At 54.4% G+C, this 24,526-nt stretch overlaps 2 protein-coding genes across 2 annotated transcripts in view; both read left to right on the top strand.

Annotated features, from left to right (window-relative positions):
• FUS (FUS RNA binding protein) overlaps nucleotides 1-6,702 on the top strand; it is a 33,834-nt gene extending 27,132 nt beyond the window's left edge. Inside the window, exons 14-17 of the mRNA XM_072936395.1 lie at nucleotides 1,346-1,451; nucleotides 2,846-3,033; nucleotides 4,993-5,131; nucleotides 6,514-6,702. Of these exons, the coding sequence (XP_072792496.1) occupies nucleotides 1,346-1,451; nucleotides 2,846-3,033; nucleotides 4,993-5,131; nucleotides 6,514-6,553 (473 nt within the window). The 3' untranslated portion in view covers nucleotides 6,554-6,702. The remainder of the gene's footprint in view (nucleotides 1-1,345; nucleotides 1,452-2,845; nucleotides 3,034-4,992; nucleotides 5,132-6,513) is intronic.
• A 1,538-nt stretch (nucleotides 6,703-8,240) lies between these two features.
• On the top strand, nucleotides 8,241-23,392 carry PRSS8 (serine protease 8). The gene is made up of 5 exons (XM_072936394.1): nucleotides 8,241-8,383; nucleotides 14,121-14,153; nucleotides 16,437-16,599; nucleotides 18,708-19,090; nucleotides 23,388-23,392. Exons 1-5 carry the CDS (start codon nucleotides 8,311-8,313, stop codon nucleotides 23,390-23,392), a joined length of 657 nt encoding a protein of 218 aa, XP_072792495.1. The 5' UTR covers nucleotides 8,241-8,310.
• Nucleotides 23,393-24,526: the final 1,134 nt, after the last annotated feature.

Genomic DNA, 24,526 nt, shown 5'->3' with positions numbered 1-24,526 from the left:
CCCAAAATCCCTTCTTGTTCCAAAATACCCTTTCTCCATCCCAAAATCCCATTTTCCATCCCAAAAATCCCCATTTTCCATCCCATAATCCTCTTTTTTCTCCCCCAAAATACCCATCTTTTCCAAAAATCCCCTTTTTTCACCCCAAAATTAACATTTTCCATCCCAAAATCCCATTTCCCATCTCAAAATCACCATTTTCCATCCCAAAATTCCTTATTTCCATCCCTTTTTTTCCCAAAATCCCCATTTTTTATCCCAACATCCCATTTACCATCCCCAAGTGCTTTTTCTCATCCCATTTTTTCCCAAGTCCCCATTTTTCACCCCAAAATCCCCATTTTCCATCTCAAAATCCTCATTTTCTCCCCCAAAATCCCCATTTTTCACCCCAAAATCCCCATTTTCCACCCTATTATTTACCCCATTTTCCCCCCAGATTTTCCCTTCCCCCCCCCCCAATTTTTCCCGTTTTCCCCCCCATTTTTTCCCTATTTTTACCAAAACCCAATTTTTCTCCCCATTTTTCTGTATTTTTACCCAAATCTCGTTTTTTTCCCCCCATTTTTCTGTATTTTTACCAAAATCCCGTTTTCTCCCCCATTTTTTGGTATTTTTACCAAAATCCCTGTTTTCCCCCCATTTTTCCCTATTTTTACCAAAATCCCCATTTTCCCCCTATTTTTACCAAAATCCCCATTTTTCTGTATTTTTACCAAAATCCCGTTTTTCCCCCCATTTTTGGTATTTTTCCCAAAATCCCCATTTTCCCCCCATTTTTCACCCCATTTTTACCAAAATCCCCATTTTTTCCCCCTTAATTTTCCCTATTTTTACCAGAATCCCATTTTTCCCCCCATTTTTCAGTATTTTTACCAAAATCCCGTTTTTTCCCCCATTTTTCCCAAAATCACGTTTTTCCCCCCATTTTTACCAAAATCCCATTTTTTCCCCCATTTTTCCCAAAATCCCGTTTTTCCCCCCATTTTAACCAAAATCCCGTTTTTTCCCCCATTTTAACCAAAATCCCATTTTTCCCCCATTTTTACCAAAATCCCGTTTTTTTTCTCCCATTTTTACCAAAATCCCATTTTTACCCCCCTATTTTTACCAAAATCCCATTTTTTCCCCCATTTTTCCCAAAATCCCGTGTTTTTCCCCCATTTTTCCCACAATCCCATTTTTTTCCCCCATTTTTACCAAAATCCCGTTTTTTCCCCCATTTTTCCCAAAATCCCGTTTTTTTCCCCCATTTTTCCCAAAATCCCATTTTTCCCCCATTTTTTCCACAATCCCGTTTTTTCCCCCATTTTAACCAAAATCCCGGTTTTTTGCCCCATTTCAGGCCCGCTGGGCCGGGGCGGGTTCGGTTCCGGCTCCGGCGGCCGCGGCGCCTTCACGGGCGGGGGAGGGGCCCAGCAGCGAGCGGGGGACTGGAAATGCCCCAACCCGTGAGTGTTGTACTGGTTTATACTGGTTTATACTGGGTTATACTGGGAGGGACTGGTTTGGGGTGGTTATACTGGGTTATACTGGTTTATACTGGGTTATACTGGTTTATACTGGTTTGTGCTTCACGGGCGGGGGAGGGGCCCAGCAGCGAGCGGGAGACTGGAAATGCCCCAACCCGTGAGTGTTATACTGGGATATACTGGGTTATACTGGTTTGTACTGGGAGGGACTGGTTTGGGCTGGTTTATACTGGTTTATACTGGGAGAGACTGGTTATATTGGGTTATACTGGTTTGGACTCAGTTGTACTGGGTTATACTGGTTTATACTGGTTTGGATTGGGAGGGACTGGTGTTACTGGGATATACTGGTTTATACTGGGAGGGACTGGTTTTTACTGGTTTGTACTGGATTGGACTAGGAGGGACTGGTTTGGACTCGTTTATACTGGGTTATACTGGTTTATACTGGTTTAGACTCGTTTATACTGGTTTGGACTTGGAGGGACTGGTTTGGACTGGTTTGGACTTGCTTTGACTGGTTTATACTGGGAGGAACTGGTTATACTGGGATATACTGGCTTATACTGGTTTATACTGGCTTGGACTAGGTTATAGTTGTTTGGACTGGTTTATACTGGGTTATATTGGTTTGGACTGGGAGAGACTGGTTATACTGGGTTATACTGGTTTGGACTGGGAAAAAACTGGGAGGGGACAACATTTGTCTCTGCCTGTGACGTCACTGGTGATCTGATGACGTCATGATGACATCATTGATGATGTCACAGGGAGTGCGAAAACACGGGGGAAGCGTTTGGGGAAGGAACTGGGATGGGGAACTGGGACAAACTGGGAGGGACTGGGAAGGGGCAATGTTCGTGTGTGTCTGTGACGTCATTGACAACGCGATGACGTCATTGATGACGTCACAGGGCATGCGAGAACAGGGAAGCTTTTAGTATGGACTGGGACAAACTGGGATGAACTGGGAGGGACTGGGACGGGACAACGTTTCTGTCTGTCTGTGACATCATCAATGACGTGATGACATCACCGATGACATCATTGATGACATCACAGGGCATACAAGAACACAAGGGAAGCATTTGGGATGAACTGGGATGGGAAACTGGGACGAACTGGGAGGGACTGGGGGGAACTGAGATGGGACAACGTTTGTGTGTGCCTGTGACGTCATTGACAACACGATGACGTCATTGATGACATCACAGGGCGTGCAAGAACATGGGGGAAGCATTTGGGGAAGGAACTAGGACGGGGAACTGGGACAAACTGGGAGGGACTGGGAGGGGACAACGTTTCTCTCTTTCTGTGATGTCACTGGTGACCTGATGACGTCACCGCTGACATCACCTATGACGTCATCGCAGGGCGTGCGAGAACATGAACTTCTCGTGGCGGAACGAGTGCAACCAGTGCAAGGCGCCCAAGCCCGAGGGGGGCCCCGGGGGGCCTCACCTGGGCGGGGGCGGGGCCGGCAAGTACCCGGGGGGAGGGGCCGGAGGAGGAGGAGGAGGAGGCGGCGGCAACCGCGGCGGCAGCGGCGGCAGCCACATGGGTGAGTGCACCTGGGCACCCAAAATACACCTGGGGGGGTAAAAACACACCTGGGCACTCACCTGGGCACACCTGGGGGCACCTGGGGGGGGGTAAAAATACACATGGGGGGGTAAAAACACACCTGGGGGGGTAAAAACACACCTGGGCACACCTGAGATACACCTGGGGGCACCTGGGCACACCTGGGGGCACCTGGGAACTCACCTGGGGGCACCCTAAATACACCTGGGCACACCTGGGGCACCTAAAATATACCTGGGGGCACCTGGGGGAGGTAAAAACACAACTGGGGTACCTGGGCACTCACCTGGGGGCACCCAAAATACACCTGGGCACAGCTGTGGGCACCTAAAATACACCTGGGGGCACCCAAAGTACACCTGGGCACACCTGGGCACTTACCTGGGGGGGTAAAAACACACCTGGGGTACCTGGGCACTCACCTGGGGGCACCCAAAATACACCTGGGCATTCACCTGGGGGCACCTGGGCACTCACCTGGGCACACCTGGGGGCACCTGGGGGCACCTGGGCACTCACCTGGGGGGGTAAAAACACACCTGGGGGCACCCAAAATACACCTGGGGGCACCCAAAATATACCTGGGGGCACCTGAGATACACCTGGGGGCATCTAAAATACATCTGGGCACACCTGGGGGCACCCAAAGTACACCTGGGCACACCCGGGGGCACCCAAAATACACCTGGGGGCACCCAAAATACACCTGGGGGCACCTGGGGGCACCCAAAGTACACCTGGGCACACCTGAGATACACCTGGGGGCACCCAAAATACACCTGGGGGCACCTGGGGGCACCCAAAGTACACCTGGGCACACCTGAGATACACCTGGGGGTACCCAAAGTACACCTGGGGGCACCCAAAATACACCTGGGGGCACCCAAAGTACACCTGGGAGCACCTAAAATACACCTGGGCACTCACCTCGGGGGTAAAAACACACCTGGGTGAGTCACCTGGGGGCACCTGGGCACACCTGGGTACACCTGGGCACACCTGAGATACACCCGGGCACTCACCTGGGGGCACCTGGGCACACCTGGGGGCACCCAAAATACACCTGGGGCGCCCAAAATACACCCTGGGGCACCCAAAGTACACCTGGGGGGGTAAAAACACACCTGGGGGCACCCAAAATACACCTGGGGGTACCCAAAATACACCTTGGTGAGTCACACCTGGACACACCTGGGGGAACCTGGGCACTCACCTCTTCTCACCTGGTTTTCACACCTGTTCACACCTTTTATTATCTGTTTTCACCTTTTTTCACACTTTTTCCCACTTTTTCACACCTGGTCACACCTGTGGGTCACACCTGTGGGTCACACCTGTGGATCTCACCTGTTCTCACCTGGTTTTCACACCTTTTATTACCTGTTTTTCACACCTGTTTTTCTCGTTTTTTCACACCTGTTCTCACCTGGTTTTCACACCTGTTCACACCTGTTGTTCACACTTCTCTCACATTTTCACACTTGGTTTTCACACCTGCTCACACTTTTTCTCATGTGGTTTTAACACCTGTTCCCACCTTTTATTACCGGTTTTTCACACCTGTTTTTACACTTTTTTTACACTTTTTCCACACTTTTTCCCATCTTTACACACCTGTTCACACCTGTTCTCACCTGCCCAGGTGGGGGTTTCGAGGAGCGCCGGGGCGGCCGCGGCGGCTTCGAGCGGGGCGGGTTGGGCACACCTGGGCACACCTGTACACATGTTTTACACACCTGTACACACCTGTACACACCTGTGGGTCTCACCTGTGTCACACCTGTCCCAGGTGGGGGTTTCGAGGAGCGCCGGGGCGGCCGCGGCGGCTTCGACCGGGGCGGGTTGGGCACACCTGGGCACACCTGTACACATGTTTTACACACCTGTACACACCTGTACACACCTGTGGGTCTCACCTGTGTCACACCTGTCCCAGGTGGGGGTTTCGAGGAGCGCCGGGGCGGCCGCGGCGGCTTCGAGCGGGGCGGGTTCCGGGGCCGCGGCGACCGCGGCGGGTTCCGGGGCGGCCGAGGGGGCGACCGCGGCGGCTTCGGGCCCGGCAAGATGGACAGCAGGTGCGGAGAGGGGTTTTGGGGTGAAAAACGGGGATTTTGGGAAAAGTCTGGGAGTTTGGGGGGGGGGAAATGGGGATTTTGGGAAAATCTGGGGGTTTGGGGGGAAAAACGGGGATTTTGGGAAAATTCACAGGGGTTTGGGGGGAAAAATGGGGATTTTGGGAAAATTTGGGGGGGTTTGGGGGGAAAAATGGGGATTTGGGGAAATTCATCGGGGTTTGGGGGGAAAACAGGGGTTTGGGGGGAAAAATGGGGATTTTGGGGAAATTCATCAGGGTTGGGGGGGGAAATGGGGGATTTTGGGGTGAAAAGGGGATTTTTGGGAAAATTCAGGGGGTTTAGGGGGAAAAGGGACTTTTGGGAAAATTTGGGGGGGAAAATGGGGATCTTTGGAAAATTCAGGAGGTTTGGGGGGGAAAACGGGGTTTTTGGTGTGAAAAATTGGGATTTTGGGAAAATTCATAGGGGTTTGGGGTGGAAAATGGGGATTTTGGGGTGAAAAAGGGGGATTTTTGGGAAAATTCAGGGGGTTTGGGGGGAAAAATGGGACTTTAGGGGAAATTCAGGGGGGTTTGGGGGGGGAATGGAGATTTTGGGGTGAAAAACAGGGATTTTGGGAAATTTCATAGGGGTTTGGGGTGGAAAATGGGGATTTTGGGGTAAAAAATGGGGATTTTGGGAAAATTCATAGAGGTTTGGGGGGGAGAAACGGGGAGTTTGGGGTGAAAAACGGGGATTTTAGGAAAATTCGGGGAGTTTGGGGGAAAAACAGGGTTTTTGGGAAAATTCATAGAGGTTTGGGGGGGAAATGGGGATTTTGGGAAATTTCGGGAGGGTTTTGGGATGAAACACGGGGATTTTGGGAAAATTCATAGGGGTTTGGGGGTGAAAAACAGGGATTTTGGGAAAATTCATAGAGGTTGAGGGGGAAAATGGGGATTTTGGAAAATTCGGTGGGTTTGGGGGGAAAAAAAGGGATTTTGGGGTGAAAAATGGGGATTTTGGGAAATTTCATAGGGGTTTGGGGGTGAAAAACGGGGATTTTGGGAAAATCTGGGGGGTTTGGGGGGAAAATAGGGATTTTGGGAAAATTCGGGGGGTTTTGGGGGAAAAATGGGGATTTGGGGAAAACTGAGGGGGTTTTGGGAAAATTGTGGGTGGGTTTGGGGAAAATGGGGATTTTGGGAAAAATTTTGGGGGGTTGGAGGAAAAAATGGGAATTTGGGGGAGGAAAATGGGGATTTTGGGAGGAAAAAACGTTGGATTTTGGGGGAAAATCGGGGAATTTGTGGGTTTTAAAGCCGATGTTTGGGTGTTAATTAATGCTGACGATGAATTAATTTATGCAAATGAGCGTGCTGACGCTGTCCAATCATCCGCAGGGGTGACCACCGGCAGGACCGACGCGAGCGGCCATATTGAGCCCCTCCCCCACCCCCTTTTTTACCCCTCCCCCTCCCCAAATTTTTGTATTGTTGCCCCTCCCCCACCCCCTTTGGCCCCGCCCCCTCCCCGCGGGCCCCGCCCCCCGTTTTTAACCCCTCCCCCCCCAATAAAGGGATTTTGGGGAACGATCTGATTGGCTGGGCTGGGAAGGGGCGTGGCTTCACCTGGAAATTATTAACGTGCCTAATTAATGCCTAATGAGCTCATTAACAAGCTCGTTAAACACTGACGTAATGAGGTCGGTAAAAGGGGCAGGGTGGTGCGCGGCTGGGAGGGTTAATTTGCATAATATGCATTTATTAGCATAAATTGAAGGGGTTTGGCTTGTCACAAGGAGTCGCTCTGGGGGCGTGGATTGAGCTGGTTAATTAGCATAATGGGCATGGTTAATTAGCATATATAGCTTATGGGGGCGTGGTTTTCACACTTGGGCTGTTACTGTAATGTTAATTAGCATAATGGGCGTGATTAGCATATATAGCTTATGAGAGTGTTGTTTGCACACTTGGGGTGTTATTGTAATGCTAATTTGCATAATGGGCATGGGTAATTAGCATAAATAGCTTATGGGGGCGTGGTTTTCACACTTGGGGGGTTAGTGTAATGGTTTAATTAGCATAATAGTCATGGTTAATTAGCATAAATATTTTTTGGGGGCGTGGTTTGCACACCTTTAGCCGTTTGGGGTTGGATTATTGGTTAATTAGCATAAGGGGCGTGGTTTGCCTATAAAGGGACATTGAGGGTGTGGTTTTAGCTGAGTAAGGGGCGTGGCTTGCATATAATTATGCATTAAGGGCGTGGTTTATGGGCGTGTCTTCATATTTGCATATTGGAGGCGTGGTTTGCCCATAAATGGACATTGGGGGCGTGGTTTGCATATAAATGGAGTTTAGGGGCGTGTCTTGGCCCTATTTGAATATTGGGCGTGGTTTGCCCATAAATGGACATTGGGGGCGTGGCCATGCCCCAGCCAGGTAAAGGCACAGGTGAGACAGAACCCAGCCAGGTACAGGCACAGGTGAGACAGGAGGGACAGAACCCAGCCAGGTAAAGGCACAGGTGAGACAGAACCCAGCCAGGTAAAGGCACAGGTGAGACAGAACCCAGCCAGGTAAAGGCACAGGTGAGACAGGAGGGGCAGAACCCAGCCAGGTAAAGGCACAGGTGAGACAGAACCCAGCCAGGTAAAGGCACAGGTGAGACAGGAGGGGCAGAACCCAGCCAGGTAAAGGCACAGGTGAGACAGGAGAGGCAGAACCCAGCCAGGTAAAGGCACAGGTGAGACAGAACCCAGCCAGGTAAAGGCAGAACCCAGCCAGGTAAAGGCACAGGTGAGACAGAACCTAGCCAGGTAAAGGCACAGGTGAGACAGAACCCAGCCAGGTAAAGGCACAGGTGAGACAGAATCCAGCCAGGTAAAGGCACAGGTGAGACAGAACCCAGCCAGGTAATGGCACAGGTGAGACAGAACCCAGCCAGGTAAAGGCACAGGTGAGACAGAACCCAGCCAGGTACAGGCACAGGTGAGACAGGTGGGACAGAACCCAGCCAGGTACAGGCACAGGTGACACGGAAGCACCGCCCAACACAGGAAATACCTGCACAGGTGACACCCGGGGCGTGTCCGCGGCACAGGTGAGGGTGGGGGTGGGGGTGGCACATTCCGGGCAGGTAAAGGGGCGTGGCCGCGCTCAGGTGAAGGCACAGGTGAGGAAGGTGACACAGGAGCGATGAGGAGGCGGCGGCGGCAGACGCGAGCGGGGCCGGAGCCGATTCTGCTGATTCTGGTGCTGGTGGCGGGCGGTGAGAGGCGGTTTGGGGGAATTTGGGGGATTTTAGGGGGTTTTTGGGGGGTTTAGTGGCAGCCTGAGGGAATTTGGGAGTTTTTTTGAGGTGTTTTGATGGGAATTTGGGGGGGGTTGGGAGGGAATCGTGAGGGGATTTTGGCGGGAATCGTGAGGGGGTTAAGGAGAGTCTGAGGGGATTTGGGGAGTTTTGAGGGGATTTCGTGGGGGTTTTTAGGGGATTTGGGGGGTTTTGGGGGATTTTGGGGGGGTTTTGAGGGGATTTTGGGGGGTCCTGAGGGGGTTTTTGGCAGAGATTCGTGAGGGGATTTCGGCGGGAATCCTGAGGGGGTTAAGGAGAGTCTGAGGGGAATTGGGGGGCTTTGAGGGGATTTCGGGGGGTTTGAGGGGATTTGGGGGTTTGAGGGGACTTGGGGGATTTTGAGGGGATTTGGGGGGGTTTTGATGGGATTTCGGGGGGGTTTGAGGGGATTTGGGGTGTCCTGAGGGGGTTTTTGGCAGAGATTCGTGAGGGGATTTCGGCGGGAACCGTGAGGGGATTTTGAGGAGAGCCTGAGGGGATTTGGGGGTGTCTGAAAGGATTTTGGGGAGATTTATGGGAGTTTGAGGGGATTTGGGGGGTCTTGAGGGGATTTTGGGGGCGTTGCGGTTTTTTTGAGGGGTTTTGATGGGACTTTGAGGGGATTTGGGGGGTCCTGAGGGGGTTTTTGGCAGAGATTCGTGAGGGGATTTTGGCGGGAATCGTGAGGGGATTTTGAGGAGAGCCTGAGGGGATTTGGGGGTGTCTGAAAGGATTTTGGGGGGTTTTGAGGGGATTTAGGGGGTTTTAAGGGGATTTTGGGGGTTTTGAGGGGATTTAGGGGGTCCTGAGGGGGTTTTTGGCAGAGATTCGTGAGGGGATTTCGGCGGGAATCCTGAGGGGGTTAAGGAGAGTCTGAGGGGATTTGGGGGTGTCTGAGGGGATTTGGGGGAGATTTATGGGAGTTTGAGGGGATTTGGGGGGTCTTGAGGGGATTTTGGGGGCGTTGCGGTTGTTTTGAGGGGTTTTGATGGGAGTTTGAGGGGATTTGGGGGGGTTTGAGGGGGTTTTTGGCAGAGATTCGTGAGGGGATTTTAGCGGGAATCCTGAGGGGGTTAAGGAGAGTCTGAGGGGATTTGGGGGTGTCTGAAGGGACTTTGGGGAGGATTTGGGGGGTTTGAGGGAATTTGGGGGGTTTTGAGGGAATTTGGGGGTTTTAAGGGGATTTCGGGGGGGTTTTGAGGGGATTTGGGGGGTCCTGAGGGGGTTTTTTGCAGAGATTCGTGAGGGAATTTCGGTGGGAATCCTGAGGGGATTAAGGAGAGTCTGAGGGGATTTGGGGGTGTCTGAAGGGATTTTGGGGGGGTTTGAGGGGATTCGGGGGGTTTTGAGGGGATTTGGGAGGTTTTGAGGGGATTTCGGGGGGTTTTGAGGGGATTTGGGGGGTCCTGAGGGGGTTTTTGGCAGAGATTGGTGAGGGGATTTTGGCGGGAATCCTGAGGGGGTTAAGGAGAGCCTGAGGGGATTTGGGGGTGTCTGAAAGGATTTTGGGGGGGTTTGAGGGGATTTGGGGGGTTTGAGGGGATTCGGGGGTTTTTGAGGGGATTTTGGGGGCGTTTTGAGGGGATTTCGGGGGGGTTTTTAGGGGATTTGGGGGGTCCTGAGGGGGTTTTTGGCAGAGATTCGTGAGGGGATTTCGGCGGGAATCGTGAGGCAGTTAAGGAGAGTCTAAGGGGATTTGGGGGTGTCTGAAAGGATTTTGGGGGGGGTTTGAGGGGATTTGGGGGTTTTGAGGGGATTCGGGGGGTTTTGAGGGGATTTTAGGGGGGTTGAGGGGATTTCGGGGGAGTTTTGAGGGGATTTGGGGGGTCCTGATGGGGATTTTGGCAGAGTTTCGTGAGGGGATTTTGGCGGGAATCGTGAGGGGGTTAAGGAGAGTCTGAGGGGATTTGGGGGTGTCTGAAAGGATTTTGGGGGGATTTATGGGAGTTTGAGGGGATCTGGGGGGTCTTGAGGGGATTTTGGGGGCGTTGCGGTTTTTTTGAGGGGTTTTGATGGGACTCTAAGGGGATTTGGGGGGTCCTGAGGGGGTTTTTGGCAGAGATTCGTGAGGGGATTTCGGCGGGAATCCTGAGGGGGTTAAGGAGAGTCTGAGGGGATTTGGGGGTGTCTGAAAGGATTTTGGGGAGGTTTGAGGGGATTTGGGGGATTTTGAAGGGATTTGGGGGTGTTTGAAAGGATTTTGGGGGGGTTGAGGGGATTTTTGGGGCTTTTGAGGGGATTTGGGGGGTCCTGAGGGGGTTTTTGGCAGAGATTCGTGAGGGGATTTTGGCGGGAATCATGAGGGGGTTAAGGAGAGCCTGAGGGGATTTGGGGGGGTTTGAGGGGATTCGGGGGGTTTTGAGGGGATTTTGGGGGCGTTTTGAGGGGATTTGGGGGGGTTTGAGGGGATTTCGGGGGAGTTTTGAGGGGATTTGGGGGGTTTTGAGGTGATTTCGGGGGGGGGTTGAGTGGATTTGGGGGGTCCTGAGGGGGTTTTTGGCAGAGATTCGTGAGGGGATTTTGGCGGGAATCGTGAGGGGATTTTGAGGAGAGTCTGAGGGGGTTTGGGGGTGTCTGAAAGGATTTTGGGGGGATTTATGGGAGTTTGAGGGGATTTGGGGGGTCCTGAGGGGATTTGGGGTGGTGTTTGCGGATTTTTTGAGGGGTTTTGATGGGAGTTTGAGGGGATGTGGGGGGTCCTGAGGGGGTTTTTGTCAGAGATTCGTGAGGGGATTTCGGCGGGAACCGTGAGGGGTTTAAGGAGAGTCTGAGGGGATTTGGGGGTGTCTGAAAGGATTTTGGGGGGTTTGAGGGGTTTTGGGGGGTTTGAGGGGATTTAGGGGGTTTTGAGGGGATTTGGGGGGGTTTGAGGGGATTTGGGGGGTTTTGAGGGGATTTCGGGGGGTTTTGAGGGGATTTGAAGGGGTTTTTAGGGGATTTGGGGGGGTTTTGAGGGGATTTGGGGGTTTTGAGGGGATTTGGGGGGGTTTTGAGGGGATTTGGGGGGTCCTGAGGGGTTTTTTGGCAGAGATTCGTGAGGGGATTTTGGCGGGAATCCTGAGGGAGTTAAGAGGAGTCTGAGGGGATTTGGGGGTGTCTGAAGGGATTTTGGGGGAGTCTGAGGGGATTTGGGGGGGGTTGAGGGTATTTGTGGGGTTTGAGGGGATTTGGGGGGGGGTTGAGGGGATTTGGGGGAGTTTGAGTGGGTTTGGGGAGTCCTGAGGGGGTTTTTGGCAGAGATTCGTGAGGGGATTTCGGCGGGAATCCTGAGGGGGTTAAGGACAGTCTGAGGGGATTTGGGGGAGTCTGAGGGGATTTGGGGGTGTCTGAAAGGATTTTGGGGGGGATTTGAGGGAATTTGGAGGGGTTTTGAGGGGATTTGGGGGGTCCTGAGGAGATTTGGGGGGGTTGAGGGGATTTGGGGGGGTTTTGAGGGGTTTTTGGCAGAGATTCGTGAGGGGATTTTGGCGGGAATCCTGAGGCGGTTACGGAGAGTCTGAGGGGATTTGGGGGTGTCTGAAAGGATTTTTGGGGGGGGGGGTTGAGGGGATTTGGGTGTTCTGAGGGGATTTGGGGGGGTTTGGAGTGTTTTGAGCGGAGTCTGAGGGGATTTGAGGGGTTTTGAGGGGATTTGGGGTAGTTTGAGGTGATTTGGGAGGGAATCGTGAGGGGATTTTTGACAGAGAATCGTGAGGGGATTAAAGAGATTCTGAGGGGATTTGGGGGGGTTTGAGGGGATTTTGGGGGGGTTTGAGGGAATTTGGGGGGTTTGAGAGGATTTGGGGTTTTTTTCGAGGGGATTTGGGGGATTTGAAGGGATTTGGGGGGGGGTTGAGGTGCTTTGATGGGATTTGGGAGGGAATCGTGAGGGGATTTAGGAGAGTGTGAGGGGATTTGTTTTTTTTGGGGTTTTTTTGAGGGGTTTTGAGGGAATTTGGGGGGATTTGAGGTGTTTTGATGGGAGTCTGAGGGAGACTGAGGGGATTTGGGGGAGTTTGGGGGGATTTGGGGGTTTTTGAGGGGTTTGGGGAGGGAATCGTGAGGGTGTTAAGGAGAGTCTGAGGGGTTTGATGGGGGTCCTGAGGGAATTTGGGGTTTTTTGAGGGTTTTTTTTTGGCAGAAAATCGTGAGGGGATTTTAAGGAGAGCCTGAGGGGATTTGGGTGAGACTGAGGGGAGATTTGGGGTTGTTTGAGGGGATTTGGGGGGTTTTGAGGGGATCTGGTGTGGGGGGGTTTGAGGGGATTTAATGGCAGTCTGAGGGAATTTGGGAGTTTGGGTTTTTTTTTTTTGAGGTGTTTTGATGGGAGTCTGAGGGGTTTTGAGGGGATTTTGGGGGGGTTTGAGGGGATTTGGGAGAGACTTGTTAAAGGTTTGGGGGGCACCTGAGGAGATTTGGGGTCTTTGAGGGGTTTCGGGGGAATCTGAGGGTTTTTGAGGGGATTTTGGCGGAGATTCGTGAGGGGATTTCGGCGGGAACCGTGAGGGGATTTTAAGGAGAGTCTGGGGGGTTTTGGGGAAATCTGAGGGGTTCAGGGAGTTTCTGAGGAGATTTGGGCATTTCTGAGGAGATTTGAGGAAGTTTTGAGGGGATTTTGGGGGGCTCAGAGGGGATTTAGGGATTTCTGAGGGGATTTTGGGTCGATTTGAGAGGTTTTGGAGAGTTCTGAGGGGATTTGAGGAGTTTTGAGGGGGGTTTGGGGTGATTTGAGAGGTTTTGGAGAGTTCTGAGGGGATTTTTGGGGGTTCTGAGGGGCTTTTGGGGGGTTCTGAGGGGCTTTTGGGGTCAATTTGAGGGGATTTGAGAAGCCCTTAGGTGGTTTTGGGGAGTTCTGAGGGGATTCGAGGAGTTCTGATGGGGTTTTGGGTCAATTTGATAGATTTTGGGGGGTTCTGAGGGGCTTTTGGGGGGTTCTGAGGGGGTTTCGAGGAGTTCTGAGGGGATTTGAGGAGTTCTGAGGGGGTTTTGGGTCAATTTGATAGATTTTGGGGGTTTCTGAGGGGCTTTTGGGGGGTTCTGAGGGAGTTTTGGGGTCAATTTGAGGGGATTTGAGGAGTTCTGAGGGGATTTTGGGGACTCCTGAGGCGATTTGAGGAGTTCTGAGGGGGTTTTGGGTCAATTTGATAGATTTTGGGGGTTTCTGAGGGGCTTTTGAGGAGTTCTGAGGGGATTTTTGGGGGTTCTGAGGGGGTTTTGGGGTCAATTTGAGGGGATTTGAGGAATTCTGAGGGGATTTTTGGGAGTCCTGAGGCGATTTGGGAATTCTGAGAGGATTTTGGGGCGATTTGACAGATTTTGAGTGGTTCTGAGGGCGGTTTTTGTTGGCACCCAAAATTTTGGGGGGCATAGAGAGGCTCTGAAGGGGCACAAAATTTTGGGGTGGGGGTCTTGAGCGGGACGAGGGAAATTCTGGGAAATTTTGAGGGGCCCTTGAAGGGATTTTGGGGGGACCCGGAGGTGACCCGGAGGTGGCACAGGTGACACGGGCAGGTGACATTCCCGGGGCCGGTTTTTCCGCCTCGCCCCGGATGTCCGGCCAGCTCATTTTTGGGGGGGTTGTGACGTCATCACCCTCCTAATTGTCCCCCAAATTGGGTCTCTGACGTCATCAACCTCCTAATTGTCCCCAAATCGGGTCTCTGACGTCATCACCCCCTCCCCTTGTCCCTCACAGGTCACTGGGGGGTGACAGCGGAGGATGAGACAGGTGAGGGGGGGTCCCAAATTTTGGGGTTCCTTTAGGGGAGGGGGTCCCAATTTTGGGGTACTTTAGGGGAGGGGTCCCAATTTTGGGGTTATTTAGGGGAGGGGTCCCAATTTTGGGGTTATTTAGGGGAGGGGTCCCAATTTTGGGGTCCTTTAAGGGGAGGGGTCCCAATTTTGGGGTTATTTAGGGGAGGGGTCCCAATTTTGGGGTTATTTAGGGGAGGGGTCCCAATTTTGGGGTTCCTTTAGGGGAGGGGTCCCAATTTTTGGGGTTATTTAGGGGAGGGGTCCCTAATTTTGGGGTGCCCTAAGGGGAGGGGTCCCAATTTTGGGGTTCTTTAGGGGAGGGGTCCCAATTTTGGGGTTCTTTAGGGGAGGGGGTCCCAAATTTGGGGTTCTTTAGGGGAGGGGGTCCCATTTTTGGGGTTTTTAAGGGGAGGGGTCCCAAATTTGGGGTTCTTTAAGGGGAGGGGTTCCATTTTTGGGGTTATTTAGGGGAGGGGTCCCAATTTTGGGGCTCTTTAGGGGAGGGGTCCCAATTTTGGGGTTCTTTAGGGGAGGGGTTCCATTTTTGGGGTTCTTTAGGGGAGGGGGTCCCAATTTTGGGGTTATTTAGGGGAGGGGTCCCAATTTTGGGGTTATTTAGGGGAGGGGTCCTAATTTTGGGGTTATTTAGGGGAGGGGTCCCAATTTTGGGGTTTTTAAGGGGAGGGGTCCCAATTTTGGGGTTCTTTAGGGGAGGGGTCCCAATTTTGGGGTTCCTTAAGGGGAGGGGTCCCAATTTTGGGGTTTTTAAGGGGAGGGGTCCCAATTTTGGGGTTATTTAGGGGAGGGGTCCCATTTTTGGGGTTCTTTAAGGGGAGGGGTCCCAATTTTGGGGTTCTTTAAGGGGAGGGGTCCCAATTTTGGGGTTCTTTAGGGGAGGGGTCCCAATTTTGGGGTTCCTTAAGGGGAGGGGTCCCAAATTTGGGGTTCTTTAGGGGAGGGGTCCCAATTTTGGGGTTATTTAGGGGAGGGGTCCCAATTTTGGGGTCTTTTAGGGGAGGGGTCCCAGTTTTGGGGTTATTTAGTGGAGGGGTCCCAATTTTGGGGTTCTTTAGGGGAGGGATCCCCAAAATCCCATTTTTAGGTCATCTTTTTACCCCAAAATCCCAATTTTTGGGGACTCCTTTAAGCCAAAATCCCATTTTTTGGGGACTCCTTTAATCCCAATTTTTGGGGACTCCTTTAAGCCCAAAATCCCATTTTTGGTGACTCTTTTTACCCCAAAATCCCTTTTTTTTTGAGACTCCATTAACCCCCAAATCCCAAATTTTCAGGGTTCTTTTTTCCCCAGAATTCCAAATTTTTGGGGACTCCTTTAACCCCTTCAGTGCCGTGTGGGACCCCTTTAACCCCATTTCTAGGGACTCCTTTAATCCCATTTTTGGGGACTCCTTTTAACCCCAAAATCCCAAATTTTGGGAACTTCTTTTAACCCATTTGGGGACTTTTTTAACCCCATTTTTGGGGACCCCTTTAATCCCATATTTAAGGACTCCTTTAACCCCTAAATCCCAAATTTTGAGGACTCCTTTTAACCCCAAAATCCCATTTTTTTGGGGACTCCTTTATCCGCAAAATCCCAAATTTTTGGGGACTATTTGAACCCCTTTAACCCCTTCAGTGCTGTGCGGGACCCCTTTAACCCCATTTCCAGGGACTCCTTTAATCCCATTTTTGGGGACTCCTTTTAACCCCAAAATCCCAAATTTTAGGGATTCCTTTTAACCCATTTGGGGACTTTTTTAACCCCATTTTTGGGGACTCATTTAACCCAAAATCCCAAATTTTTCGTGACTCCTTTTATCCCATTTTAGGGGTTCCTTCATTCCCATTTTTGGGGACTCCTTTAACCCAAAATCCCATTTTTTGGGGACACCTTTAATCCCATTTTTGGGGTTCCTTTTAACCCCATTTCTGGTTTGTTTTTTTTAACCCAAAACTCTTCTTTAACCCCTTCAGTGCCGTGCGGGACCCCGGTTCTGCGGCGCGTGGTGGGCGGGTCAGGGTCGGGGGGGGATGCCCTGAATTGGGTCTGGGGGCTGATTTTGGGGTCCCCTCACCCCTGTAACCCCTGTAACCCTTTAACCCCTTCAGTGCCGTGCGGGACGCCGGTTCTGCGGCGCGTGGTGGGCGGTGCGGGAGCCCAGGAGGGACAGTGGGGATGCCCTGAATTGGGTCTGGGGGAGGATTTTGGGGTCCCCTCACCCCTTTAACCCCTTTAACCCTTTAACCCCTTCAGTGCCGTGCGGGACCCCGGTTCTGCGGCGCGTGGTGGGCGGTGCAGGAGCCCAGGAGGGACAGTGGCCCTGGACCGTCAGCGTCGCCTTCCGCGGCCGCCACGTCTGCGGCGGGGCCCTGATCGCCCCGGCCTGGGTGCTGACAGCCGCCCACTGCTTCCCGCCGTGAGTCAGAGAAAGCACCCCCAAATCACCCCAAAAATCATCCTGAGAGACCCCAAAAAATACCACCAATGTGCCCTGAAATAGCCCCAAAAATACCACAAACGTGCCCTGATATAGACCCAAAAATACCCTGAAATAGCCCCAAAAATACCACAAACATGCCCTGAGATAGCCCCAAAAATACCCTGAAATAACCCCAAAATCACCCCGAGGGACCCCAAAAAATAACAAAAATGTGCCCTGAGATAGCCCCAAAAATACCCTGAAATCACCCCAAAATCACCCCAAAAATCACCCCGAGGGACCCCAAAAAATACCACAAACGTGCCCTGAAATAGCCCCAAAAATACCACAAACATGCCCTGAGATAGCCCCAAAAATACCCTGAAATAACCCCAAAATCACCCCGAGGGACCCCAAAAAATAACAAAAATGTGCCCTGAAATAGACCCAAAAATACCCTGAAATCAACCCGAAATCACCCCAAAAATCACCCCGAGGGACCCCAAAAAATACCACAAACGTGCCCTGAAATAGCCCCAAAAAGACCACAAATGTGCCCTGAGATCCCCCCAAAAACCCCAAGTCCTGACCCCAAAACCCCCTCAAACCCCCCAGAAACCCTAAAAAACCCCAAAATCCCCCAAATTCCCCCACAGGGAGAACACCCTTCCCGACTACCGGGTGACCCCTTCAGGAACCCCAAATCCTGACCCCAAACCCTCCAAAAAGCCTGAAAATCCCCAAAACCCCCCAAATCCCTTTGCAGGGAGAATGCCCTCCCTGACTACCGCGTCACCCCCCCAAAAACCCCAAATCCTGACCCCACAGCCCCCCAAAAACCCCAAATCCTGACCCCAAACCCCCCAAATCCCCCCAAAACCCCCAATCCCTTTGCAGGGAGAACGCCCTCCGCGACTACCGTGTCACCCCTTCAGGAACCCCAAATTCTCCTGAAATTCCCCCAAAACCCCCCAAAACCCCAAACCCTGACCCCAAACCTCCCAAAACCCCCCAAAACCCCCCAAAACCAGAAATCCTGACCCCAAAACCCCAAATCCTGACCCCAAACTCCCCCAAAAACCCCAAATCCTGACCCCAACCCCCCCAAAATCCCCCCAAATCCCCCCGCAGGGAGAATGCCCTCCGCGACTACCACGTCACCCCCCCAAAAACCCCAAATCCTTACCCCAAACCCCCCAAAAAGCCTGAAAATCCCCTCAAAACCCCAAATCATGACCCCAAACCCCCTAAAACCCCCCAAAAACCCCAAATCCTGACCCCAAACCCCCCAAACCCACCAAACCCCCCCAAAACCACCAAATCCTGACCCCAAACCCCCCCAAAAACACCAAATCCTGACCCCAAAACCCCCCAAACCCCCCAAAATCCCCCCCAAAACCCCAAATCCCCCCACAGGGAGAACCCTGTCCACGTCTAACGCGTCACCCTTTCAGGAACCCCAAATTCCCCTGAAATTCCCCCAAAACCCCCCAAAACCGCAAATCCTGACCCCAAAACCCACCAAAACCCCCCAAAACCCCCCAAAACCCCAAATCCTGACCCCAAACCCCCCAAAAAACCCCAAATCCTGACCCCAAAACCCCAAATCCTGACCCCAAAACCCCACAAAAACCCCAAAAAACCCCAAATCCCCCAAAAACCTCAAATCCTGACCCCAAACCCCCCAGAAAACCTGAATATTCCCCCCAAAACCACTAAATCCTGACCCCAAACCCCCCAAAAACCCCAAATCCTGACCCACACTCCCCCAAAATTCCCCCAAATTTCCCCAAAACCCCCAATCCTGACCCCAGAACCCCCAATCCTGACCCCCAAAACCCCCAATCCTGACCCCCAAAACCCCAAATCCTGACCCCACCCTCCCCCAAAATCCCCCCAAAACCCCCCAAAAACCCCAAATCCCTTTTTAGGGAGAACGCCCTCGGCGACTACCGCGTCACCCCCCCAAAAACCCCAAATCCTGACCCCAAAACCCCCAAATCCTGACCCCAAACCCCCCAAAAAATCTGAATATTCCCCCCAAAACCCCCCCAAACCCCCAAAACGCCCCAAAATCCCCCCAAAAACCCCAAATCCCTTTTCAGGGAGAACGCCCTCGGCGATTACCGCGTGACGCTGGGGGTGCTGCAGCTGCTGTCCCCCCCCCCGGACGCGCAGGTCCGCGCCGTGGCCTCGGTGACGCGGCACCCGGCCTATCGCGACTATCGCGACGGTGACAGTGACGGTGACAATGACATCGCCGGGGACCTGGCGCTGGCCCGGCTGGAGCCCCCCGCCAGCCCCTCGCGCCTCGTGCGGCCCGTCTGCGTCCCCCGCGCCGGCGTGGCCTTCGTGCCCGGCACCAACTGCACCGTCACCGGCTGGGGACACGTCCGCACCGCCGGTGGGTGGCACCGGGACGTCCCTGGGGGGCACTGGGGACATTGGGGACATCATTGGGGACACTGGGGACACGTCCGCACCGCCGGTGGGTGGCACTGGGACATCCTTGGGGGGGTTGGGGAGACGTCCGCACCGCCGGTGGGTGGCACTGGGACAGCCTTGGGGACATCATTTGGTCATTGGGGACATCCTCGGGGGCGTTGGGGACACGTCCGCACCACCGGTGGGTGGCACCGGGACATCCCTGGGGACATTGGGGACATCCTTGGGGTCATCATTGGGTCATTGGGGACGCGTCCCCCGCGCCGGCGTGGCCTTCGTCCCCGGCACCAACTGCACCGTCACCGGCTGGGGACACGTCCGCACCGCCGGTGGGTGGCACTGGGACACCCTTGGGGACATCCTTGGGGCGTTGGGGACATCCCTGGGGGCACTGGGGACACGTCCGCACCGCCGGTGGGTGGCACCGGGACGTCCTTGGGCATGTTGGGGACGTTGGGGACATCCTTGGGGTCATCCTTGGGACGTTGGGGACATCTTCAGGGTCACTGGGGACATCCTTGGGGACATCGTTGGGGCGTTGGGGACATCCTTGGAGTCATTGGGGACATCCTTGGTGGGGATTGGAGACCTTGGGGACATAATTTGGACATTGGGGACGTCCTTGGGGACATCCTTGGCACATTGGGGACGTTGGGGACATCATTGGGGTCATCACTGGGGACATTGGGGACATCCCTGGGGGCGTTGGGGACATCGTTGGGGTCATTGGAGACATCCTTGGTGACACTGGGGACATCATTGTGGGGTATTGAAGACATTGGGGACATAATTTGGACACTGGGGACATCCTTGGGGACATCCTTGGGGACATCATTTGGGACATTGGGGACATCATTGGGGATGTTGGGGACATCCTTGGGACATTGGGGACATAATTTGGGTCATTGGGGACATTTGGGACATCATTGGTGACATCATTGAGACATTGGGAGGGATTTGGGACATTGGGGACATCCTTGGGGACATTTGGGGTCATTGGGGACATCCTTGGGTCATTGGGGACATAATTTGGGTCATTGGGGACATTGGGGACATCCTTGGGGACATCATTGAGACATTGGGAGGGATCTGGGACACTGGGGACATCATTGGGGACATTTGGGGACACATCCCCCGCGCCGGCCTGGCCTTCGTCCCCGGCACCAACTGCACCGTCACCGGCTGGGGACACGTCCGCACCGCCGGTGGGTGGCACTGGGACATCCCTGGGGACACTGGGGACATTGGGGACACGTCCGCACCGCCGGTGGGTGGCACTGGGACACCCTTGGGGACAGCCTTGGGGCATTGGGGACATCACTGGGGGCACTGGGGACACGTCCGCACCACCGGTGGGTGGCACCGGGACAGCCTTGGGGACAGCCTTGGGGCGTTGGGGACATTGGGGACATCCTTGGGGACATAGTTGGGGCATTGGGGACATCCTTGTAGGGGCATTGAAGACATTGGGGACATCATTCGGACGTTGGGGACATCATTGGGGACGTTGGGGACATCCTTGGGGTCATTGGGGACATCCTTGGGGATATTGGGGACATAATTTGGGTCATTTGGGACATTGGGGACATCCTTGGGGTCATTGGGGACATAATTTGGGTCATTGGGGACATCCCTGGGGTCATCATTGGGTCATTGGGGACATCATTGGGGATGTTGGGGACACTGGGGACATCATTTGGGACATAATTTGGGTCATTTGGGACATTGGGGACATCCTTGGGGACATTTGGGGACGCGTCCCCCGCGCCGGCGTGGCCTTCGTCCCCGGCACCAACTGCACCGTCACCGGCTGGGGACACGTCCGCACCGCCGGTGGGTGGCACTGGGACACCCTTGGGGACAGCCTTGGGGCCTTGGGGACATCATTGTGGGGGATTGGAGACATTGGGGACATCCTTGGGGACATCCTTGGGACATCGGGGACATCCTTGGGGTCATTGGGGACATCCTTGGGGTCACTGGGGACATCCTTGGGGTCATTGGGGACATCCCTGGGGATGTTGGGGACATCACTGGGGACATCCTTGTGGGGGATTGGAGACCTTGATGACATCATTCGGACATTGGGGACATCCTTGGGGACATCCTTGGGGCGTTGGGGACATCCTTGGGATGTTGGGGACATTGGGGACATAATTTGGGTCATTGGGGACATCCTTGGGGACATTGGGAACATCCTTGGGGTCATTGGGGACATCCTTGGGGTCATTGGGGACATCCTTGGGACGTTGGGGACATTGTTGTGGGGGATTGGAGACCCTGGGGACATCCTTGGGGACATCACTGGGTCATTGGGGACATCCTTGGGGTCATTTTGGACATTGGGGGCGTTGGGGACATCCTTGTGGGGGCATTGAAGACATTGGGGACATCATTCAGACGTTGGGGACATCCTTGGAGACATTGGGGACATCCCTGGGGACATCATTGAGGGGAACTGGGGACATCTGGTGACACCGAGGTGACACCGAGGTGACCAGGACAGGGTAGGTGACACTGAGGTGACCCGAGGTGACCCGAAGTGACCCGAGGTGACCCCACTGTCCACGCAGTGACATGGACAGGGTTGGTGACACTGAGGTGACACCGAGGTGACCATGACAGAGTTGGGGACACCGAGGTGACCCCAGGACAGGGTAGATGACACTGAGGTGACACCGAGCTGACACTGAGGTGACCATGACAGGGTTGGTGACCCCGAGGTGACCCTGCTGTGACCCCGCTGTCCCCGCAGTGACCAGGGCAGGGTTGGTGACACCGACGTGACACCGAGGTGACCAGGACAGATTTGGGGACACCAGAGTGACCATGACAGGGCTGGTGACACCGTGGTGACCCGAGGTGACCCGAGGTGACCCGAGGTGACAGCGCTGTCCCCGCAGTGCCGCTGCCACCCCCGAAGACGCTGCAGCACCTGGAGGTGCCACTGCTGAGCCACCGCCACTGCCGCTGCCTGTACGCCCTGGGGACAGTGACACAGGGGACACAGGGGACACAGGGGACAGCCACAGAGGGGCTGGGGACACCCGCCGGGGACACCATCTGCGCCGGCCTGCCGCAGGGACAGCGCGACGCCTGCCAGGTGGGTGGCACTGCTGGCACCTGCCTTGTCACCTCCCCTGTGACAGTGTCACCTCCCCTCTGACAGTGTCACCTCCCCTCTGACAGTGTCACCTCCCTCTGTCACCGCTGTCACCTCCCCTGTGACAGTGTCACCTCCCCTCTGACAGTGTCACCTCCCCTCTGACAGTGTCACCTCCCTCTGTCACCGCTGTCACCTCCCCTGTGACAGTGTCACCTCCCCTCTGACAGTGTCACCTCCTCTGTGCCAGTGTCACCTCCCCTCTGTCACCGCTGTCACCTTCCCTGTGTCGCTGTCACCTCCCCCGTGGTGGTGCCACCTCCCAGTGTCCCCAATGTCCCCCCAATGTCCCCCCAATGTCCCCAGTCCCTCCCATGTCCCCAAATCCCCCAATGTCCCCAATGTCCTCAATGTCCCAAATCCCCCCAATGTCCCCTCAGTGTCCCCAATGTCCCCAATGTCCCCAAAGCCCCCAACATCCCCTCAATGTCCCAATGTCCCCAATCCCCTCAGTGTCCCCAGTGTCCCAAATCTCCCTAATGTCCCCAAATCCCCCCAATGTCCCCAATGTCCTCCAATGTTCCCAATCCCCCAAATCCCCAATGTCCCCTCAATGTCCCCTCAATGTCCCCAATGTCCCAATGTCTCCCCAATGTCCCCAATCCCTCCCATGTCCCCAATGTCCCCTCAATGTCCCAATGTCCCCCCAACATCCCCTCAATGTCCCCAATGTCCCCAAATCCCCCAATGTCCCCCCAAATGTCCGCAATGTCCCCAATGTCCCCAATGTCCCCAATCCCCCCAATGTCCCTGATGTCCTCCAATGTCCCCAAACCCCCACAATGTCCCCAATGTCCCCAAACCCCCAATGTCCCCAAACCCCCAATGTCCCCAAATCCCCAATGTCCCCAATGTCCCAAATCCCCCAAATATCCCCAAATCACCTCCATGTCCCCAAATCCCCAATGTCCCCCAATGTCCCCAATGTCCCCTCAATGTCCTCAGTGTCCCCAATGTCCCCTCAATGTCCCAATGTCCCCTCAATGTCCTCAGTGTCCCCAATGTCCCCTCAATGTCCCAATGTCCCCTCAATGTCCCAATGTCCCCAAACCCCCCAATGTCCCCAATCCCCCAAATGTCTCCAAATCACCTCAATGTCCCCAATGTCCTCTCAATGTCCCCAATGTCCCCAAACCCCCAATGTCCCCTCTGTCCCTAATGTCCCCTCTGTCCGCAGGGTGACTCCGGGGGTCCCCTCACCTGCCAGCTGGGTGGCACCTGGCACCTGGCGGGCGTGGTCAGCTGGGGTGACGCCTGCGGTGTCCCCGTGTCCCCGGTGTCCCCAAACCCCCAATGTCCCCTCAATGTCCCAATGTCCTCAAAGTCCCCAATCCCCCAATGTCCCCTCAATGTCCCAATGTCCCCAGTGTCCCAATGTCCCAAGTGCCCCCAATGTCCCAATGTCCCCTCAATGTCCCAAAACCCCCCAATGTTCCCAATCCTCCCCATGTCCCTGATGTCCCCTCTGTCCCCTCTGTCCGCAGGGTGACTCCGGGGGTCCCCTCACCTGCCAGCTGGGTGGCACCTGGCACCTGGCGGGCGTGGTCAGCTGGGGTGACGCCTGCGGTGTCCCCGGCCGCCCGGGGGTGTACACGGGGGTGTCCCCGCACCTCTCCTGGATCCTGTCCCTTGTCCCCGAGCTGTCCCCGGGCCACCCCCCCAATGTCCCCGAGCTGTCCCCGGGCCACCCCCCCAATGTCCCCGATGTCCCCGAGCCCCCCGGGGGGGACCCCTGTGATTTCGGGGCGCTCCCCCCGGGGTGGCCGCGGCCACTCGGCCCCGACCCCAATGGGGACCCCAATGGGGACCCCGGGGGGACATCGGGGGTGGCAGCGGGGGGGACACCGGGGGTGGCACTGGGGGTGGCACTGGGGGCGCTGCTGCTCCTCCTTTTGGGGTGAAAAGGGGAAAATTTGGGGGTCCGGGCCCAAATATGGGGTGAAAATGGTGAAATTTGGGGTTGTGCTCCTCCTTTTGGGGTGAAAAGGGGGAAAATTTGGGGGTTCTGGGGTGAAAATGCTGAAATTTGGGGGTTCTGGGTTGGGTTTTGGGGTGGAAAGGGAAAATTTTGGGTCCCTGATCCTCATTTTGGGGTGAAAAGGGGAAAAATTTGGGGTTCTGGGGTGAAAATGGCAGAATTTGGGCTCCTGATCCTCCTTTTGGGGTGAAAAGGGGAAAATTTGGGGTTCGGGGCCCAAATTTGGGGTGAAAATGGTGAAATTTGGGGGTTCTGGAGTGAAAATGGCAGAATTGGGGGTCCTGGGTTGGGTTTTGGGGTGGAAAGGGCAAAATTTGGGGTGAAAATGGCAGAATTTG

This window comes from Taeniopygia guttata, chromosome 16, assembly GCF_048771995.1.
Source record: "Taeniopygia guttata chromosome 16, bTaeGut7.mat, whole genome shotgun sequence".
Taxonomy (NCBI): domain Eukaryota; kingdom Metazoa; phylum Chordata; class Aves; order Passeriformes; family Estrildidae; genus Taeniopygia; species Taeniopygia guttata.
The sequence above is the reverse complement of the archived record's forward strand: the minus strand, read 5'-3'. Positions and strand labels throughout refer to the sequence as shown.

Excerpts from the sequence above, each read along its gene's own strand:
- PRSS8 (XM_072936394.1), top strand. The coding sequence starts at position 8,311 with ATGAGGAGGCGGCGGCGGCAGACGCGAGCGGGGCCGGAGCCGATTCTG. Across the intron at positions 8,384-14,120 it reads TCTGGTGCTGGTGGCGGGCG|GTCACTGGGGGGTGACAGCG; the intron begins GTGAGAGGCGGT and ends TGTCCCTCACAG. Across the intron at positions 14,154-16,436 it reads GACAGCGGAGGATGAGACAG|TGCCGTGCGGGACCCCGGTT; the intron begins GTGAGGGGGGGT and ends TAACCCCTTCAG.